At 45.7% G+C, this 18812-nt stretch overlaps 1 protein-coding gene across 1 annotated transcript in view; it reads left to right on the plus strand.

Moving 5' to 3' along the window:
- The first annotated feature begins 568 nt into the window (after positions 1–568).
- The window catches only part of UACA (uveal autoantigen with coiled-coil domains and ankyrin repeats), a 94796-nt gene continuing 76552 nt past the window's right edge, over positions 569–18812 (plus strand). Inside the window, exon 1 of the mRNA XM_040968950.1 lies at positions 569–646. Within this exon, the coding sequence (XP_040824884.1) occupies positions 569–646 (78 nt within the window). The remainder of the gene's footprint in view (positions 647–18812) is intronic.

An 18812-nucleotide genomic window follows, 5' to 3' on the forward strand; every position in this document is an offset into this window, starting at 1 on the left:
GTCGCCACTGGTCCTGGAGGCTTCCGGGAGGGTTGCGACTGGGCTGGCCGCGGCCGGGGTCGGCGACTGGGCAGCAGAACCGTGGGGGAGGCTGGTAGCTTGTGAGTGGGAGCCCCACTTCGGACATCTCGGTAGGAGCTCGTTCGGCAAGGAGCGCAGACCCAGGCTGAATAGGGATTGATTCCCCCTACACCTATATCTGCATCTGAACATGTATAAATTCGTGCTTGTCTACACCGGCACTCGGTCCATAATAGCCCCAATCTAGACCACACGCTCCGTGTATTCCTGCTCTCATCTAGACCGGGATCCATCTACACCGAAGTCCACCCGGACTCGCGATCGGTTCACGCGCTTCACGCCCGCCGCCTACAGACAAGACTGTGGTGAAGTTCGAAAGGGAAGTCCCGCCTCTGCTGCGGATTTCTATTGGCCGAGCCTGACACCGCCCCCTGCCGCAGCGGCTGCCGATTGGCTGCAGGAGGGAGGCCTTAGACTGCCTCGGTCCTGCGGCCCGCCGCTCTGAAGTAGGCGCGGACGCGGCGCCCGCCGAGGGGTGGCCGCCGCCATGAAGAGCCTCAAGTCCCGCCTGAGGAGGCAGGATGCACCGGGTCCCGTGTCGCCCGGCACTGTCGCCGCCGGCGCGGTGAGTTCCTAGCTGTTTGCGTTACCTTTGATCGTCCGCCGGCCCTCAGCTCGTCCCGTTCCGCGGCCCCGCGAAGCCTCCCCTCAGGCAGAGCTCCCGTGTCGCGGCGCTGGTCACGGACTCCGGCCCTACCTCAGCTGGACTGGCCGGCGCGGGTGTCGGCCGCCGCTTAGGGGCTTCGCGGCGGGGGCCTCGTCACACCTGGGACGGGAGTCGCGCACCTGGGATGGGGGACGTCACACCTGGGGTTGGGGGCGTCATACCTGGGATGGGGGACGTCGGTTCTGGGATGGGGCCGTCACACCTGGGACGGGGGGCGCGCACCTGGGGTGGGGGGCATCACTCCAGGGATACGGGACGTTAATTCTGGGGTGTGGGGGCGTGCACCTGCCACCCTACCTGCATGCGGGGCGCAGGAACGCGCCGCTGGATCTGTTCCCGTTGGACTGTGTGCCTAGTCGCAACACCGCAGATGTTAAGCTTTGAATCTTAGGGGGTATCGTACACAGAACAAAATTATGAGGAATTAGACTTTCACTTCTCATTTCCAAAATTTCACATGGCCCGTTTGATTTCGTGTAGGAAAATACGAGTGTAAGTTCATAGAAAAGCGGCTCCCTCTGGTTGAGTTGTTTCAACTTTTTAGTAACACGGGTTGTGAGTTCAGGTTTGTAATAGATAGAGTTGTTTAGATTTGTTAACTGTGTTTTCCCTGCTTCAGTTGGTTTTCCCTAAGGATTCATGTCTCCCTTGGGTGGATGTTTGCAGACGTTTCAAAAGTTACTGAAAAAAATGAAATTTTAAGTTTATTTTGGTACAGAGAAGTTTGGACATTAGTTTTTTTCTTGATATATTCATGTACATGAACTTTGTTCTTCATTCAGGTATCTTAATTGTGTCCTGTTTCCCGTCTATAATTATTGCTAGTGTTGTCAGTATGCCACTTTGCATTTTATGCATTTGGAACATCTAGTGCTTCTCTCTGAGCTTAGCGCTGTGGCGATCGCTGTGTTGAGCTTGCTATTATAAAATACCAGCATTAAATAGAGAAGGGTACACAGAATTATAACCAGAGCCTGTTTATTTCCAAGACAGTACCAGCTCTTAGTTTTAACTTAAGTATTGGAGTAAGACAGATTTACAGAGAGAAGGAGATACAGAGAGGAAGATCTTCCAACAGCTGATTCACCCCCCCCAAGTGGCTACAGTGGCCAGAGATGAGCTGAACTGAAGCTAGGAGCTAGGAACTTTTTCCGGGTCTCCCATGTGGGTGCAGGGTCCCAAGGCTGTCCTTGACTGCTTTCCCAGGCCACAAGCAGGGAGCTGGATGGGAAGTAAAGAGTCTGGGACATGAACCCATGCCCATATGGGATCCTCACCGTTATAAAGGGAGGATTTAGCCATTATTGGGCTCTTCATTAAGATTTTTAATGAAAAAAATTGTGATTAATAAGGTGAAATAAAGCTAAGCATTGATAGAATGACGTGAGCGAGAAATAGATCCTGCTTTTCTACAGTGCACTTATGTTTCGGTCACATGTGTTTTGTTAAGATTCTTCTTTTGATCCTAGAAAATAAACTCCTATGTATTTATTTTTTGGCTCTGAATGCATGATATAGCTTATGGCTCGATGTTTGGAGGGAATATAAATATTTATAACTGTTAATGACAGAATGTCTCACCCCTGTCCCTCAGTCACATGGACCCTCTGCTCAGAAACTCCTGGGGTTGATCGTTTGTTTACTTGCTCCTTCAGATTTGCTGTGTGGCAAATGTGGATGTAAATATTCACTCTCCAATCAAATAGTATCACACTGTCTTTACTGTTCCCAACTTTTTCTTTTAAGGCTGTAGATAGCTGGACGCTTTCAGTGCTTTTACATTATTCACATCTTTGTGGTAATACACAACACTTTGGTGAGCAATCTTGTATTTATTTGGGGTGTGTGTGTGTGTGTGTGTGTGTACTTCCAAATGAACCTGCAAGATGGATCCTTTAAAAGTGGATTTGCTGGGTTAAAGGAGACATGCATGTGTAATTTTGGAGGCTGTTGTCAGATTGTCTGTCATTTGTCATTGGACCAGTGAATGAATTAATTTTTTTTACATGTTTCTGTTAAAAGCATGCTTCATTGTTTAATTTTTTTTTTCTTTATTTAAGAGAGAGAAAAAGAGTGCTTGTATCTGCTGGTTCATTCTCCTATGTGCCAGCTTGGTCAGGCTGAGGAGGGGAACAAGAAGCTTAATCCAGGCCTGTCGGGAGACTGGCCATTATCGCGGCCTCTTGATGTCTGCATTGTGGGCAGCTGGACCAGGGCTGTCAGGAGACTTCCCATGGCCACTGCCTCCTGGTGTCTGTTGTGGTCAGCTGGACCAGGCCTATCGGGAGGTGTTTGGACCATCACCACTGCCTCTTGGTGTCTGCGTTGTGGGCAGCTGGACCAGAACTGTCAGGAGACTGGCCATCGCCATGTCCTGCTGGCATCTGTGTTGTGGGCAGCTGGACCAGAACTGTCAGGAGACTGGCCATCGCCAAGTCCTGCTGGCATCTGCGTTGTGGGCAGCTGGACCAGAACTGTCAGGAGACTGGCTGTCACCACTGCCTCGTGGCGTTGGCGTTGTGGGAAGTGGAGTCAGGAGCCAGAGCTAGGACTGAGTGGGTAGAACATCACCTCAACTGGGATCTTAGCCACTTGGCCAAATGCCAGATAGCTTCAGATGTCATCTTTGCAAGCCTGAGAAGTAAACTGTGTTATCTCGGGATGCTTTGCATTTGTAGTTTTCTTGCTGGAGTAAAGTTGAACACCTTTTATTTTTAAGAGCCTTTTGCCTCTTCTGTGGACAACTTTTCTTTTTTCTATTGAGCTGTTGAGTTTTTCAGTTTGTAACTTTATGTAAGGCAAATTAGCCATTTTAGTATTAGCTGCTAATATTTTTTAGTTGGTTAGTTGTAAGTTTCTTAGAATAGTATTTACCATGCAGAAAGTAGCTTCTTGTTCTTGAATTTACAATCTTTTGTTAGCTGATGTTATATCTTGGTCTTATGTTAAACATGAAGAACAACAGAAATAGTCCTTGCGGTGCCCTCTGGTTTTTTGTTTTGTTTGTAATACATTTAAGTCCTTGATGCAAGTGGGGTTTTATTTTGGTGCAAGGTTAGATTATCCAACTTCTGTTTTCTATCTCTATTTCCTGCTTGGCTGCCCAAACGGAAGTATTCAATTAATTATTGTGATAATGATCCCAATTTGTTCTGTACAACTTTGATTTGAGAAAAAATCTCAAAATGTTTATTTCATAGTTTTCTTTGGATATTTGAATGCATTACCTGAAATGTGTTGGCAGTCAGCTAAGGTTTGTGTTTTGTTAACATTGATGACATAATTTATGATGCATTGTATCTTTTAAAAATTTATTTTTTATTATAAAGATTTAGTCACTTTTATTGTAAAGTCAGATATACAGAGAGGAGGGAGAGACAGAGAGAAAAATCTTCTGCCCAATGATTCACTCCCCAAGTGAACACAACGGCCAGTGCTGCTGCAGTCCAGAGCCAGGAGGCAGGAGCTTCTTTTGGGTCTCCCATGTGGGTGCAGGGTCCCAAAGTTTTGGGCCGTCCTTGACTACTTTCCCAGGCCACCAGCAGGGAGCTGGATGGGAAGCAGGGCTGCTGGGATTAGAACCTGCACCCATATGGGATCCTGGCTTGCTCAAGATGAGGACTTTAGCCGCTAGGCCATCATGCTGGGCCTGATGCATTGTATCTTTTTTTTTTTTTTTAAGATTTATTTATTTTTATTACCAAGACAGATATACAAAGAGGAGGAGAGACAGAGAGGAAGATCTTCCAACAGCTGATTCACTCCCCAAGTGACCGTAACAGCTGGTGCTACGCTGATCCAAAGCCGGGGACCAGGAACCTCTTCCAGGCTCTCCCACATGGGTGCAGGGTCCCAAAGCTTTGTTTGGGCCGTCCTCGACTGCTTTCCCAGGCCACAAGTAGAGAGCTGGATGGGAAGTGGAGCTGCCGGAATTAGAACCGGCGCCCATATGGGATCCCAGCATGTTCAAGGTGAGGGCTTTAGCTGCTAGGCCACGCTGCTGGGCCCCTGCACTGTATCTTAATAACTTGTAGAGAATGGGCAGAAAAGCTATTTAACTATTGCTCATAATACCATTGTCATAAATATACCAAGGATTTTAGAGTTTACTAAGTGAGAATATGTTACTAGACATAGAAATGAATGTAATTCGCAATTACTTAAAAAATGGTTGGTTAGGGCCCAGCGCCCTGGCCTAGCGGCTAAAGTCCTCACCTTGAACGCACCAGGATCCCATATGGATGCCAGTTCTAATCCAGGCAGCTCCACTTCCCATCCAGCTCCCTGCCTGTGGCCTGGGAAAGTAGTTGAGGATGGCCCAAAGCCTTGGTACCCTGGACCTGCATGGGAGACCTGGGTCCTGGCTCTGGATCGGCACAGCACTGGCTGTTGTGCTCACTTGGGGAGTGAATCATTGGACGGAAGATCTCCCTCTCTGTTTCTCCTCCTCTGTATATCTGACTTTGTAATGAAAATAAAATCTTTAAAAAAAAAAATAGAATGGTTGGCTAAACACATTTTGAGGATTAGTTCTTTAGAATTAGTCATATCTTGCAGGCAGCTCTACCTTTTAATCATGAAGTAAAATTTTCTGTTGCTTTTGTTTTTACGTATTAAGTTAAACTTCCAGTTTCTGAAGGGGCCATGAGATGACTTACTACTATATCCGACCTAGCAAATTAGGTGTACAGTCAACTGTATGCACAATGAGAAGTGGCTTGCTCCATTTTCACCTCATTTAGATGAGGAAATTTCATGATCTAAGTTGAGGGGCTGCCATTCCAGAACTAGTAAAACGGCTACAAACAGATTTCTGTTAGCAGACCTTTTGGCAGGTGCTCCAAGTTCACTTGTCCCTGTGCCCAAGTTCTTGATCATCGAGGTAATCTCTCACCTGGCAGGTTTTGCAGCGGTTATTTCTGCTGCCTTTTCTCTAGACTGCTGTTAGAATGGCGCAGTGGATTTTTTTCTCTGAGTTAAGTGTGTTCTTAAGCATTTCACTAATGCCTCGGCACCCTGACAAAACGCTGATGTTTTTGTTGATGGAGTTACAAATACAGGGATAGAAAATAATGTTCCCAAGCTTGAGTCCCGCTGAGATCGTTGGCTTGAGATGTGCAGCAAGTGTAAAAGTTGAAGCATGATTTTGTTGTCTTTGTGGTTGTGAGAATGAGGCAGAGATTTGTGTATAAAAAGATGTTTAGGTTATTATTATTGTAACATTGACTTTCGGGTAATGTGGCTAACCAGTATCACAGATGTTAGAGTTCCCTTTAAACTCATGATCCCTAATTGAGCACTGTTTATTCATTTTCATGAAGGTCCCAACCTTTAATTAAAATGCTTGCCTTGATTAGAGCTTTACTCAGACGGCTTCCTGTGGTTGTTCCTGAATTGTGTTTTCTGAGGTTCCTGAAGGATAATCACAGTGAAGAAAGCTTTTTTTTTTTTTTTTTTTTTCCTTGCTGCTTTTACTTTAGATCTTCCCAGACCAGACCAGACCATCATGCCTCTTTGGATTGCTGAGTTTTATGGAAATAGCAGAGCAAAGTTGCTTTAGTAGGTGTTTTGGTTCATTATGAGTTGAAAGCTTTAAGTGATGAGTAGTTAAGAATTTTAATTACTTCTTTTAATAAGGCTGCAGAAATGATTGTATATGTTTATTTCTTGCCCTTCATATTGGCAGTTGAGTTCAGAAATCAGTTTGGGAACTGGACCCTACTGAACACTTACCGTATTTAATCTGGAGAACATTCATGGTAAACACAAGATAGGCCTGAGTATGGATTAATAATTAGGCCGTCTTTGCGTTAGTGAGTAATTCCAAAATTGAGAGCAGAAAATGGGCGCTTATGTGCCTGGAATCCCTTGTAATGCCAGGATACAAGGAGACCATCAAAGATCTGTACTCTGCAGTGAGCCCCCAAAACGTTGCCACTGGGGTGAGGATGGGGCCGTTTGGTCATTATCAAGGACGAAAGGTGCTGTTGAGTTAATGACCTAGCATGAGTTCATAGTGACAGCTAAAGAAAATAAAAATCGCTTCCAGTTTTGGAGAATAGACACATTCTTTGGAGAGCTAGAAAAGAGGAAAGAATAACCATTTATTGAATTTATCCTGTCTGCACTGCAGCTGAGGGTAACCGTTGGTAAGAGGAAGTTTCTGTTGTATTTTGTCAATGCGAAAAGATGAATTTTAGGATAATGGATGGAGGATAACATGTATCCTACCCTAACTAGTGATTTAGACATTTAGAAGTCCTTTTGAAATGAAATAAAGTGTGGGATTAATTGAAATGGTGTGGGATATGTGGAATTGCGGGGGTTGTGAGCTGTGATTTGTGTAGTGGAAACAGGATTAGTGATGAGCTAATCATTGTTGCTGGGTGCTTTGTGATGCTTTTCTTTTTTTCTTTTTTTAAAAGATTTATTTATTTATTTATTTATTTATTTATTATTACTTTTATTGGAAAGGTGGATATACAGAGAGGAGAGACAGAGAGGAAGATCTTCGTCCAATGATTCACTCCCCAAGTGAGCGCAACGGCCAGTACTGTGCTGATCTGAAGCCAGGAGCCTCTTCTGGATCTCCTGCGCGGGTGCAGGATCCCAAAGCTTTGGGCCATCCTCCACTGCTTTCCCAGGCCACAGGCAGGGAGCGGGATGGGAAGCAGGGCTGCCGGGATTAGAACCGGCACCCATATGGGATCCCGGGCGTGCAAGGTGAGGACTTTAACCACTGCGCCACTGCACCCTGGCCCTGTGATGCTTTTCTTTCATGATTTAATTTAGTAGATGCCCTAAGATTTCTGTAATAAGTGAGGTACAGTCATAACCTTCCAAAATATTCAAGGACCCAGACATAATGACAGTATTTCAGTGGAAGAATGGTAGAGGTCTGTGTCAGTTGCTGCGGGAACACAAATGGTTAGGGTGACTTTCTGGGAAAGGTTCAAAGATGAAGCTTGGTTCTGGGCCAGAAAGAGAATTTGAGTGGCTTTTGTGGCTTTCCAGGCAAAAGTGGAGCTGAATGTCGTGGTGTGGAGCTGCGGAGATGTGGAGCTGAGGCTTAGACGTGAGCTCTGCTTCTCGTGGAGGATGGCGGAGTTGGAGTCCACTGGGCTGCTGGGGATTCCAGGGAGTCATGCCAGGAGCCAGAGGACTGTAGGCTGAGGCAATTGTCATGGGAGGCTGGAACTAAAACTGTAAATTTTTATTTATTTATTTTATTTTTTTTAAAGATTTGTTTATTTTTATTGGAAAGGTGGATATACAGAGAGGAGGAGAGACGGAGAGGTAAATTTTCCGTCCGATGGTTCACTCCCCAAGTGAGTGCAATGGCTGGAGCTGAGCTAATCCGAAGCCAGGACCCAGGAGCTCTTCTGGGTCTCCCACGCAGGTGCAGGATTCCAAGTCTTTGGGCCATCCTCAACTGCTGTCTCAGGCCACAAGCAGGGAGCTGGATGGGAAGCAGGGTTGCCGGGATTAGAACAGGCGCCCATATGGGATCCCAGCACATTTAAGGCGAGGACTTTAGCCACGAGGCTGTCGCACTGGGCTCAATTTTGTATTTTCTTTAGTGGTTGCATTTACTATTACCATTTCACTAATGGATGCTGCTGTTGAAAACATAATTATCAGCCCTATAGGAAAAGATTGCTGCTTTAATTGTGTATTTTTATTTCTAAAGAGGGTGAGTTTACTTGTATTTCCTCGTGTGTTTGGCTGGTTTTTTTTTTTTTTTTTTGAGCTACTAATTCTCATTCCATGATTATCTTCTGATGTTTTATTCATGTTCTCACAACTTTACTTTTGCTACTTAACTGATTATACTTTTGTTCTTCTTTTATTTTTATTTTTTAGTAGTATAACTGGTTATACTTTTAAGAACCGTGTGTCTCTCCCAGTAATTGTTTTCTTGTCACGCTCTCTTATATTTCTTAGAGTAGTTTTTTAAAAATTGTGTGTGGTTAAGTTTCTGGTCGTTCTTGGCTGTTTCATATTCATTACAGGGTGTGGTCAGCAGTAGGATCGATAATTATATGTTGTTTGATATGAATAATGTCAGATTTTTCTTCAGTGTTTTTATTTTTATATTTGTGACTACCCCCCACTATACCATCTTGTCATCTTTGGATTTAGCGTCAGCTGTTTAGGGTCTGTAAGTGTGAAGTAAGAATCCAGTAGAACTAGCAGTGGGTTGGTTTGCTCCCTGGAGGGTTGTGTGAGTGTGTGTGTATGTGTGTGTGAAAGGGTCCAGGTTGTGGGGTGGGTGTGAATGCCGTGTTTTTGATATCGCCCTTATTGGTAAGTTGTCACAGTTGGACATGAACTCGTCTAGTAAAGGGTTCCCTTTTACATATACAGAAGTTTCCCCTACCCCCCCCCCCCCCCCCCCCCCCGTCTCTTGTGAGATTTTCTGAGAGAATGAGAGAGCGCACAGAAGTCATGCTCTCTAAACCAAGGAAGAGCCTGTGCTTGCTGCGTTTGGTGGTGTCGTTCATGGCTTTCTTATCGCCAGAGCCGCCTTCTCTGAGAGTGGGTCTCCTCAGGCAGGCTTGTGGGTGTGGCTCTAAGAAAGCAGGAGTTCCAGCTGTAAACAAGGGGAATAAGCTTATACAAGGCCTTTTTGATAAAGGATGTGCTTTCTCCATGACTCATGTCTTGAGACATTTTCTAAGAAATGTGATTTTATGTTTTAAAGTAGCATGACATGTAAATGCATTGTTGCAGTGAATATGCAGGTATTTGAGCACAACAAAGTGCCGTCTGTGCCTTAGAGAAGGCCAGGTGTAGGCCGAGGAATGCCCATCTGCGGCTCTGGCTGCATTCCTGGGGCAGGGAACGTGCCGGTGCCCCAGGGCCAGCTCTGCAGTGGGGGGACTGGGGATCAAGTTTTGCTGCTCCTGGACCAAGCTGGGACCTTTCGCAACGTCCTCGTTTCTTTCTTTGGAAAATGAGACGTTTTTTCTTTTTCTTTTCTTTTTTAGCTGTATTTACCTTATGAAAATGTGACATAGGATGGGGGCTTGCTTGTGACACAGATAACTCAGTGGGTGTTGGTTCCTGTCGTTAGCAACTGAATCTCTTACCAGAGGGCACATCTTATACATGGTGGATACCTTCTTACAGATTTTTTTTTTCTTTCCAGTTCATACAAGTGCATGTAGATTTTGATTATATAGTTTAGATCTGTCTGGCCTCTTGCCCCGAAGTGGGAAGGTGAAATCTGTGTTTTTTCAGTTGTGAAAAAAAATTTTTTTTGAGAGCTTTGGTTGCCCTGAGCTGACCACTGGGGCAGTGAGGAAATAAAGACAGTAAGAGGCTCATAATTTTGTGGGTGCAGCTGAAAATATAGATAATACGAGTTTCAGGTTCAGAATGCTTAATTTAAAACTTGGAACCCCGTATGATCCCAGATGAGAGTACCGATGTCACACCATGTGTGTGTTGCCACATCTCACCTTGGGTGCGTGTCACATTCAAAGTGCAGGTGCACTCAGGCAGGTGTGAAGTCACCTTCTGGCGGTGTGTGCAACACCTATGCGATGCTGGTGGACTTCTTGTTCAGACTCGGGTCCCGTCTCCTAGATAACTCACAGGAACCTTTGTTGCCCCGGGTACTTCCTAAAGGCCTGCTTGGTCCATAGCCAGTGCTGTGATGAAGGAACACATCGGGTGCTGGTGCTGTCGGGCTGAGGATGGGGAAGTCTTGAAAGAAACTAATTCTTTTAGAGTGCACCTTTATAATCGTTCTCCAATCAACATCTTATCTACTTTCAAATCATTTTTCTCACCCAAAATGCATTCCCTGTACCCATTAAGCAGTTGCTTCACGTTTTCCCTTCTGGTTCCTGGAAACACCAGTTGGCAGGTGATTTTCTTAACCTGTTATTTAGGTTAAGTGGGTGGGACAGATCCAGGAAAGGGAACAGCCAGAAAGAAGGCAGAGAACAGAGGGAGTTGGGGGATGGGATATTGGGTGTTAACTCAGCTTTGTGTGTTCTCAGCAACAACAAGGGGGTTGTATTGGAAATAGGAAGGTGAGGAAGTTGAGGCTAAATTTTGGAATTGCTTAAAATAGGTCATCTTTGAGAGTGCTGGAGATGGGCCCGGTGCAGTAACCTAGCAGCCAAAGTCCTCGCCTTGCGCACACTGGGATCCCATATGGGCGTCGGTTCTAATCCTGGCATCCCTGCTTCCCATCCAGCTCCCTGCCTGTGGCCTGGGAAAGCAGTCAAGGGTGGCCCAAAACCTTGGGACCCTGCATCCGCATGGGAGACCTGGAAGAGGCTTCAGGCTCCTGGCTTCAGATTGGGTGCAGCTCTGGCCGTTGTGGCCATTTGGGGAATGAATCAACAGACAGAAGATTTCCTTTTTGTCTCTTCTTTCAGTGTATCTGATTTTTCCAATAAAAATCAAGAAACATTTAAAGAAAAAAGAGTGCTGAACTCTGACCTAGCGGTACAGAGGTGAGCATGTCCATTGACGAAGTGAGGTGCAGGTGGATTGCTGTGGTATTGTTCAGGACAGATTAGAGGTCTGTCAAGTCCATAAGTAGGTATAGAGTTATAGAGTTGCTGTACGTAGCATAGACAGAGCTAGTGAGGGCCTGAATTCATTGGCTGCTACAAGGGCTAGAGAGGAGGGACTGACTTACAAAGCAGCGACCTCGAGACCCAGAGAAGTTGTGACCCACCAAGGTTACAGTTAATAGACAGTGGTTGGAGCCGCTGCATTCTGTCTTGTGTAAGTCCCATTAAATCTCCTATGTTTGCACTGTTCAGTCCTTGATGGGCGGTAATTATGTTCTAAAGAGAGAACATGATTCTTCCGTATGTCAGCAACCCAATAGATGCTAGGACATTTTGCAGCCATATAACTTGTTCTTTTTTGAAAGATTATTTTTATTGGAAAGGCAGATCAGATTTAGGAAGAGAAGGAGAAACAGAAAGATCTTCCATCTGCTGATTCACTGCCCAAATGGCTGCAATGGCCGCAGTGGCTGCAGCTGAGCCAATCTGAAGCCAGGAGCTTCTTCCCGGTCATACACACTGATGCAGGGTCCCAGAGACTTGAACCATCCTCCACTATTTTCCCAATCCGTAAGCAGGGAGTTGGATGGAAAGTGGAGCACGAATTGGCATCCATATGGGATCCTGGTGCTTGCAAGGTGAGGATTTAGCTATTGAGCCATTACGCTGGGTCCAACCATGTAATTTTTTAATGGGAGAAATGGAGATCCCTCCCACCCCCCCTTTTTTTCCCCCTTGATTTATGTGTTTATTTGAAAGTCATTGTTAAACAGAGAGAGGGAGATAGGAAGAATGAGAAGCTTCCATCCATTGGTTCTGTCCACAGGTGGCTGCCATGGCCGAGGCTGTGCCAGGCTGAAGCCAGGAGCGTCTACTGGGTTTCTCATATGGGTGCAGGTCCCAGGCATTTGAACCATCTTTCACTGTTTTTCCAGACATGTTAGCAGGGAAGTAGATCAAAACTGGAGGAGTTGGAACTTGAACCGGCACCCATATAAGATGCCATCATCACAGGTGATGGCTTTACTCCGTAACTCTGTACCCTCTGTCGTCTTGAAATAGAAATCTTTTATGTGAGAAAATTATAAAGTAAGTAAGGAAAACCTGGTTATGGTTGTAAGCATTCATGTGGGAAAATAAAATACGGCAGAGGCTATGCAGAAGTGGTCACAGTTGTACCAGTAGCTTAGCACTGTCAACATTTTCCATTTCCATGTTAAAGATGTTCAATTTCATAAATAAAATTGTCACATGTAATAGAACTTTTAAGGTAGCACTTATGTAAATCTCAGAGCTTTATTTCATTTGCAAATTTACTTCCTGGAACGTGCAATCTTAGGCCCAAGAGACTTTTTTTCCTGTAAGTGTTAGATGTGAAAAACTTGTGTGTAGCTTTTGTAATCCTAATCACCAACTCTGCCAGCTCTGTCAGCAATAAGTTGGTTTCACAAATTTGTAGAATCGGAAGTAAAACCTTTTGCTTTTGTGGGTGGGCTGGATGGTGCAACTGCCAGTCACAAGGGTGAAAAGAGATTCGATGTGGCGGTGTGGAAGCTGCAGTTGCAAAGTTGGGTGAGGAGTTGCTTGTCCGTGGCCTTTAAACTAAGGCTGTGGAAGGACTTGGTCTACTGGTACTATTGTTCCCGAGCTGTTGTTGCGGGGAATCCTGTCTTGTCCTGACTGATCAGAGCCTTTTAAAACACTCTAAGGAGATAAGAGTAGGCAGTGCGCTGATTGCTTAGATTTAATTGCATTCTTGCTGTGGAACAATTTTGATATTCTGGGAAAGGGTGAGACAGGAAAGAGGAAGGAAGTGCCCTTCGGACTCACTGTAAACACTGTTGGGTGTGGTGATCTGTGAGTACACCTAAGGCAAAAGAAACATCTGCTTCAATGCAGTGCAGTTAACCTGTAGTTTTTGCGTTGTTGGTTATGGGGTGAGAAGCTCAGCTGCTCTTTGAGTGCTTCGAGTTGAAGCTGTTCCCTAGAGCGCACCACAGGAATGGAAGGAATTTCCCAACATTGTGATGGTGATACCCTGTTCTCCGGACATTTATTCAGGAAACTGATTTATTCAAATTCACACACCTAATCATGGATATGTATTAAAAATTGAGTGCTCCTGAACCTGGCTTGGTAGCCTAGTGGCTAAAGTCCTGCTTTGCATACTGCGGGATTCCATATTGACGCTGATTCTGTCCCGGCTGCTTCACTTCCCATCCAGCTCCCTGCTTGTGGCCTAGAAAAGCAGTCTAGGACAGCCCAAAGCACTGGGATCCTGCACCCACATGGGAGACTCGGAAGAAGCTCCTGACTCCTGGCTTTGGATCACTCAGCTCTGGCTGATGTGGCCATTTGGAGTGAACCAGCTGACGGAAGATCTTTCTGTCACTCCTTTTCTGTGTAAATCTGACTTTCCAATAATAATAAAAAATATATAAATGGATATATTATTATTTTTTTTAAGTTAAGTGCACCTAATCCAAACATTTTGAGCCAAGAGCTTCCAAGTTCAGAACATTTGGGGTTTCTGATTTTCAGAACGGAATGCTCTACTGGTAAAGCCTGAGGTCTGAAAGCATTTGGGTAAGGGAACCTTAAGCAATGCTGTGTTTCGGTGTCCCTGGTGTAATGTAGGTAGATAGTGCTTGCAAAGGGGTTCCTGGGACATCATTTCTGTTGCAAATGTGAATTCATGGCTGAACAGTCACAACCCAGTTTTAAACATAACCCCAACTTTTTAAAAGGACAGGTCTTGGAAGCTTTCTGGAATGTCCTCATTTCCTCCTCAGTTTCAGAACCTTGGTGAGTGTCCTCATTGAGCACCTGTGGATGATAGCCTCTCTGTGTCACTCTTTTTTTTATGATTTATTTTTATTGGAAAGGCAGGTATTTATTTATTTATATTATTGATTACATTGCATTATGTGACACAGTTTTATAGGCACTGGGATTCCCCCCATCACCCACCCCCCCATGGTGGATTCCTCCACCTTGTTGCATTACCACAGTTCAAATTCAGTTGAAATTCTTTCATTGCAAGCATTTACCAAACATAAAGTCCAGCATCTTATTGTCCAGATAAGTTCAATGGTTTCTTGGGGAAACCATCTCTGGTCTGAAGGTAGAGCTGGCGCAGTATTATCCCCATCATTAAAAGCCCGACATTGCATCAGTAACAATTTGTAATGTTGTGGAATTAGTTGACATGGTATTGAGTAACCAATGTGTTAAAAGAGAGAAAAAGATGCAAATTCTCAACCACATCCTGTGACTTCTACATTGACAGTTCAATTTTTAGTTTATATACAACCTGGTTCTATACACCTTAAAATGTCTACAGATTACTATTCAGCTGTCTCGTGTCTATTTTCATTTTAGTATTTAGCAGTTTATAGCGTTGAAGCATGATTTTGCTGAACCTGGCTGTTTTTGGGTAGTCTAACTCTATAACTCTAACAAGACATGTCAAAAGTTTAGGTGAACAGTTTTAGGAGGGGTGTGCAGAGAAATCTTCAATACCCTAGTGAGGAGTAACTAATGTTTGTGTCCCACCCAGGGAGTTATAAGTACATTCCCACTGCTCGTTTCCTTTCTTTCCTATCTTTCCTTGTTTTTCTCTATCTAGTTTTTTTTTGTTGATTTGTTTGTTTGTTTTGAATGGTTTCTGGAGCTATCCTGATGGTCATTACGAGAGAGGCAGATTTTTAAAAAAAATCTTTATTTTTTTTTATTGCGAAGTCAGATATACAGAGAGGAGGAGAGACCAAGAGGAAGATCTTCCGTCGTATGGTTCACTCCCCAAGTGGCTGCAATGGCTGGAGCTGAGCCAATCAGAAGCCAGGAGCTAGAAGCTTCTTCCAGGTCTGCTGTGTGGGTGCAGGGTCCCAGAAACAGGGAACTGGATGGGAAGCGGAGATGCTGGGATTAGAACCAGTGACCATATGGGATTCTGGGCGTGCAAGGTGAGGACTTTAACCACTACGCTGTCATGCCATGCTGGGCCTAGGAAAGGCAGATTTTATAGAGAGAAAGATCTTCTGTCTGCTGCTGGTTCACTCCCTAAGGTTTCAGTGGCCAGAGCTGAGCTGAGTCTTTTTAAAAGTTGGTCTTCCCAACATTAATGACAAGTGTAGGTAGGGCTGGGAGGGCTGTTCACTCCTGTCAGTTTCTGTTTGGCAATATCAGTGCTGCCTATGGCTTTGTCTGGGTAGCCTCAGATGTTTTCCATCTTGTCAAAGTTTGGACTAGGAATCTCCTGCTGTCAGTGAAAGGTCGGGAACCACAAAGCTGTCCAATGGGCTGCATGTGTCTGTGAAGGCAGACTCCGAAGCATGGGATTATGAATTTCTGTGTGTCTCCTGCCTTGTCTCTGGCTGGCCAGTCCCAGCGTTCCTGGAGCTGTCCTGCTCCTCCTGTTCATGCACAGGTGCTTCACTGGTCACCCAGTGTCCTGTTTCTCGGTTAAATGACAGTGTAGGAAAGGTATATTGAGTTTGGTCACAGCCCCTTCACCTGGTAGAGATGTGGGGTGCTGGGCCCCTTTTGGAGGGCTCAAGCACACTGTGAAAGTGAAGGATCCCCCTTTAGGCTGGGTAGATGAGGGTTGCCTGAAGTGGCTAGCTGCATCCTTTCCTGCCACTGGCACTGAGTGCTCACTGCGACAGTTGAAGTGACCAGGCTTTTTTCCATTACTGACCCTTGCTTTTTACTCAGGACCCAGGATGGCTAAGGCTTCTTGATCAGAGGAATGCGGACTAAGGGTGCTGTGGCCTAGCCCAGCCTGGCCCATCCCCAGACCTGGCTCTCTGGCGAACTGGCGGGTGCTGTGACCTAGCCCAGCCTGTGCAGATGGGTGCTGCAACCATGCCCAGCCTTGGCTGCCCATGATTCTGGTTCTTGCATTTACCAGTGGGAGCTGCAGCCTGGCAGGGGGAGTCCCCAGAGTTCCCCTATCAGACCCGTTCCCGGCTCCTGGTCTTGGTATGTACTGGAGGGTGCTTTGACCCCACCTGGCCTGGCCTGCCCACAGTCTCAGCCTCACACCCTCGCCTTGCGCATGTGCATGCCAGCAGGTGCTGAGGCCTGAACCAGCCTGGCCTATCTCCAGACGTAGCACACACATAAATGCTGACTTGTGTTACAGACTGGCCTGGCTTGGCTTGGCTGGACCCCAGCCTTGGTTCCCCTGGTCCCCAGAGGAAGCTGTGGCCTAATAGGAGAGTTTCCCAAGTTCTGCTACCAAGTCTGCTCCCAGCCCTGGGTATCACATAGACAGTGGGGGCAGCGACCCTGCTTGGTATGGTCTACTCTTTGTCCCAGCCATTGCACATGCTGACAGGTGCTGTGGCCTGGCCATACCCGGCCTCCTCCCAGCCCCAGCTGGGGGAGTGTCAGGTGGGTTCCTGTCAGGTGAGTTCTGTGATTCAGCCTGGATTGACCCATCACCACCCCAACTCTACATAAACTGGCATGTGTTGCAGTTCCACAGAGGCAAGCCCACAATTTCCCTGAAGAATCTTCCCCTGATCTCATTCTCTTGCATTCCTTTTTTTTTAATAGATTTATTTATTTTTAATTGCAAAGTCATATATATATATGTATATATATATGCGCTGATCCAAAGCCAGGAGCCAGAAGCTCTCCCAGGTCTCCCATGTGGGTGCAGGGACCCAAGGCTTTGGGCCTTCCTTGACTGCTTTCCCAGGCCACAGGCAGGGAGCTGGATGGGAAGCAGGGATTAGAACTGGCACCTACATGGGATCCCGGCACGTTCAAGGTGAGGACTTTAGCCACTAGGCCATGGCACTGGGCCCATCTCTTGCACTCTTATGGGTGTTGTGATTTGGCCTGGTGTGGCCTGCCCCCTGCTCCAACACTCACTGGCAGGGTACCATGAATGCTAACTGGTCTGAGAAGAGTCATAAAGTGAAATATCGGGAGTATTATTTTACATTGACATGACCATGTGTTACCTGAAGCTGTCAGCTGAAGAACTTCTCTGATTTTGGTGCTTGTTGATTTCATTTTTCAGCCACTTGGTAGGTGCTTCCGTGCCGCCTGTGTGCAGGTAGGTGGTGGTGCTAGAATACACTCCCCCACTTGAGCGAGATAGCTTACGTAGACGGGACACCGTTCCCAGAAGTGCAAGAGGGAATCCGTGAAATGCTTCACTTTAATAATCAGGTTGACCAGAAGAAGAGTATCAGCCAGACAGCGAGGAGCCTCGGGGACCGTGAAGACTTTGGCCTTGAGATAAGTGATAGGTTATCAAGGGAGTGTCAGTGCACTGCATTAGCCTTCCAGACAGTCTGTTGGCATTCAGTGTCTATGCAAGTTTTATGCTTTAAAAAAAAAAAAGATTTATTTATTTATTTCCTGGGAAGAAACAGAGAGGGGGAGAAGCAGAGACATACTTCATCTGCTGTTCGCTTCCCAAATGTCCTACAAAGCTGGGCCTAGTGCAGGCGGAAGCCAGGGGTCATGAACTTGATCAGGCTCTCCCATGTGGTTTGTCAGGCTTCTTGCCTCTCAGGTGGGTGGATAAGAAAGTCAGCTGGAAGCAGAGCAGGACTTGGGCCCGTGCCCTTTGATACGTGGGCATTCCAGGGGGTGACACCCCACTGTGCCACAGAGCCTGCTTCAGAGTCCTTCTTTGTGCTATAAACCACAGGCAAGTGGCTGGATTGTGGTGGCAGTCGGACTTAACTGCAATTGCTTTGCTGTTTTTTTATTCCTTCTGTTAATAATTGGGACCATATCTAAAGCAAATATTTTAGAATTATTGAGGTAGTTATTAGTTTCATTTTACAACTGAGAAGCTGACACCTGGAGAGATTAAGAAATTTAACCAATGTTAGCAGATACAGAGTCTTGGAAACATAGTTTAGGATTGTGTCATGGCAAATGCCTGTTGGCTAGTCGGCATTCACTCAAAAATTCTTTCTCATTTTCCCAAATGTGCTTGCTACTGTGGCTTGAAAACGAAATTGTAGAAAATAACACCCCACTTACTTAGTTGCCACTAGAGGGAGCCAAAAAGATTAATATTTTGATACCTTTGTAATTCGCCGAGTCAGAAATATTTACCCAGAAGCAGTTCTGAAGAACTCAGGTTAGCAATATCCTATTAGCTGAAATATCTGTATAATAAATTATTGTTTTGAATTAAACATTTAAAGTATATCTAGGTGTTGAAGGGTAAGAAAGACTTGCAGTAAACTATACTGTTAGATAATGACCACCAACTACCTGCCCGCTGGTGGCATAATATCAGCAAGTGATCCATAGTTGTAACAGCAGCTTTATTGGAAAATCCGCTCCTGGGCCCCCTTTGTGCAGAGTGGAAGGAAGATGGAGGTGTAAAGACACCTGGGCTGGCAAAGGTGCTGTCTGTGCTTCAGTTCTGTAAGGGATGTCCGTTCAGGTGTGCCATTGGTTGGCTGGAATCCCGCCAGGCCGGTGATGTAACTGGCTGCTATAATAGCTCCTCCTGTTCTGGGCTGAAGCCTGGGAGACTTGCCGGGTCT

The sequence above is a fragment of the Ochotona curzoniae genome, unplaced genomic scaffold (genome assembly GCF_017591425.1).
Source record: "Ochotona curzoniae isolate NIBS_2020 unplaced genomic scaffold, NIBS_Ocur_1.0 scaffold_4701, whole genome shotgun sequence".
Classification (NCBI taxonomy): Eukaryota; Metazoa; Chordata; class Mammalia; order Lagomorpha; family Ochotonidae; genus Ochotona; species Ochotona curzoniae.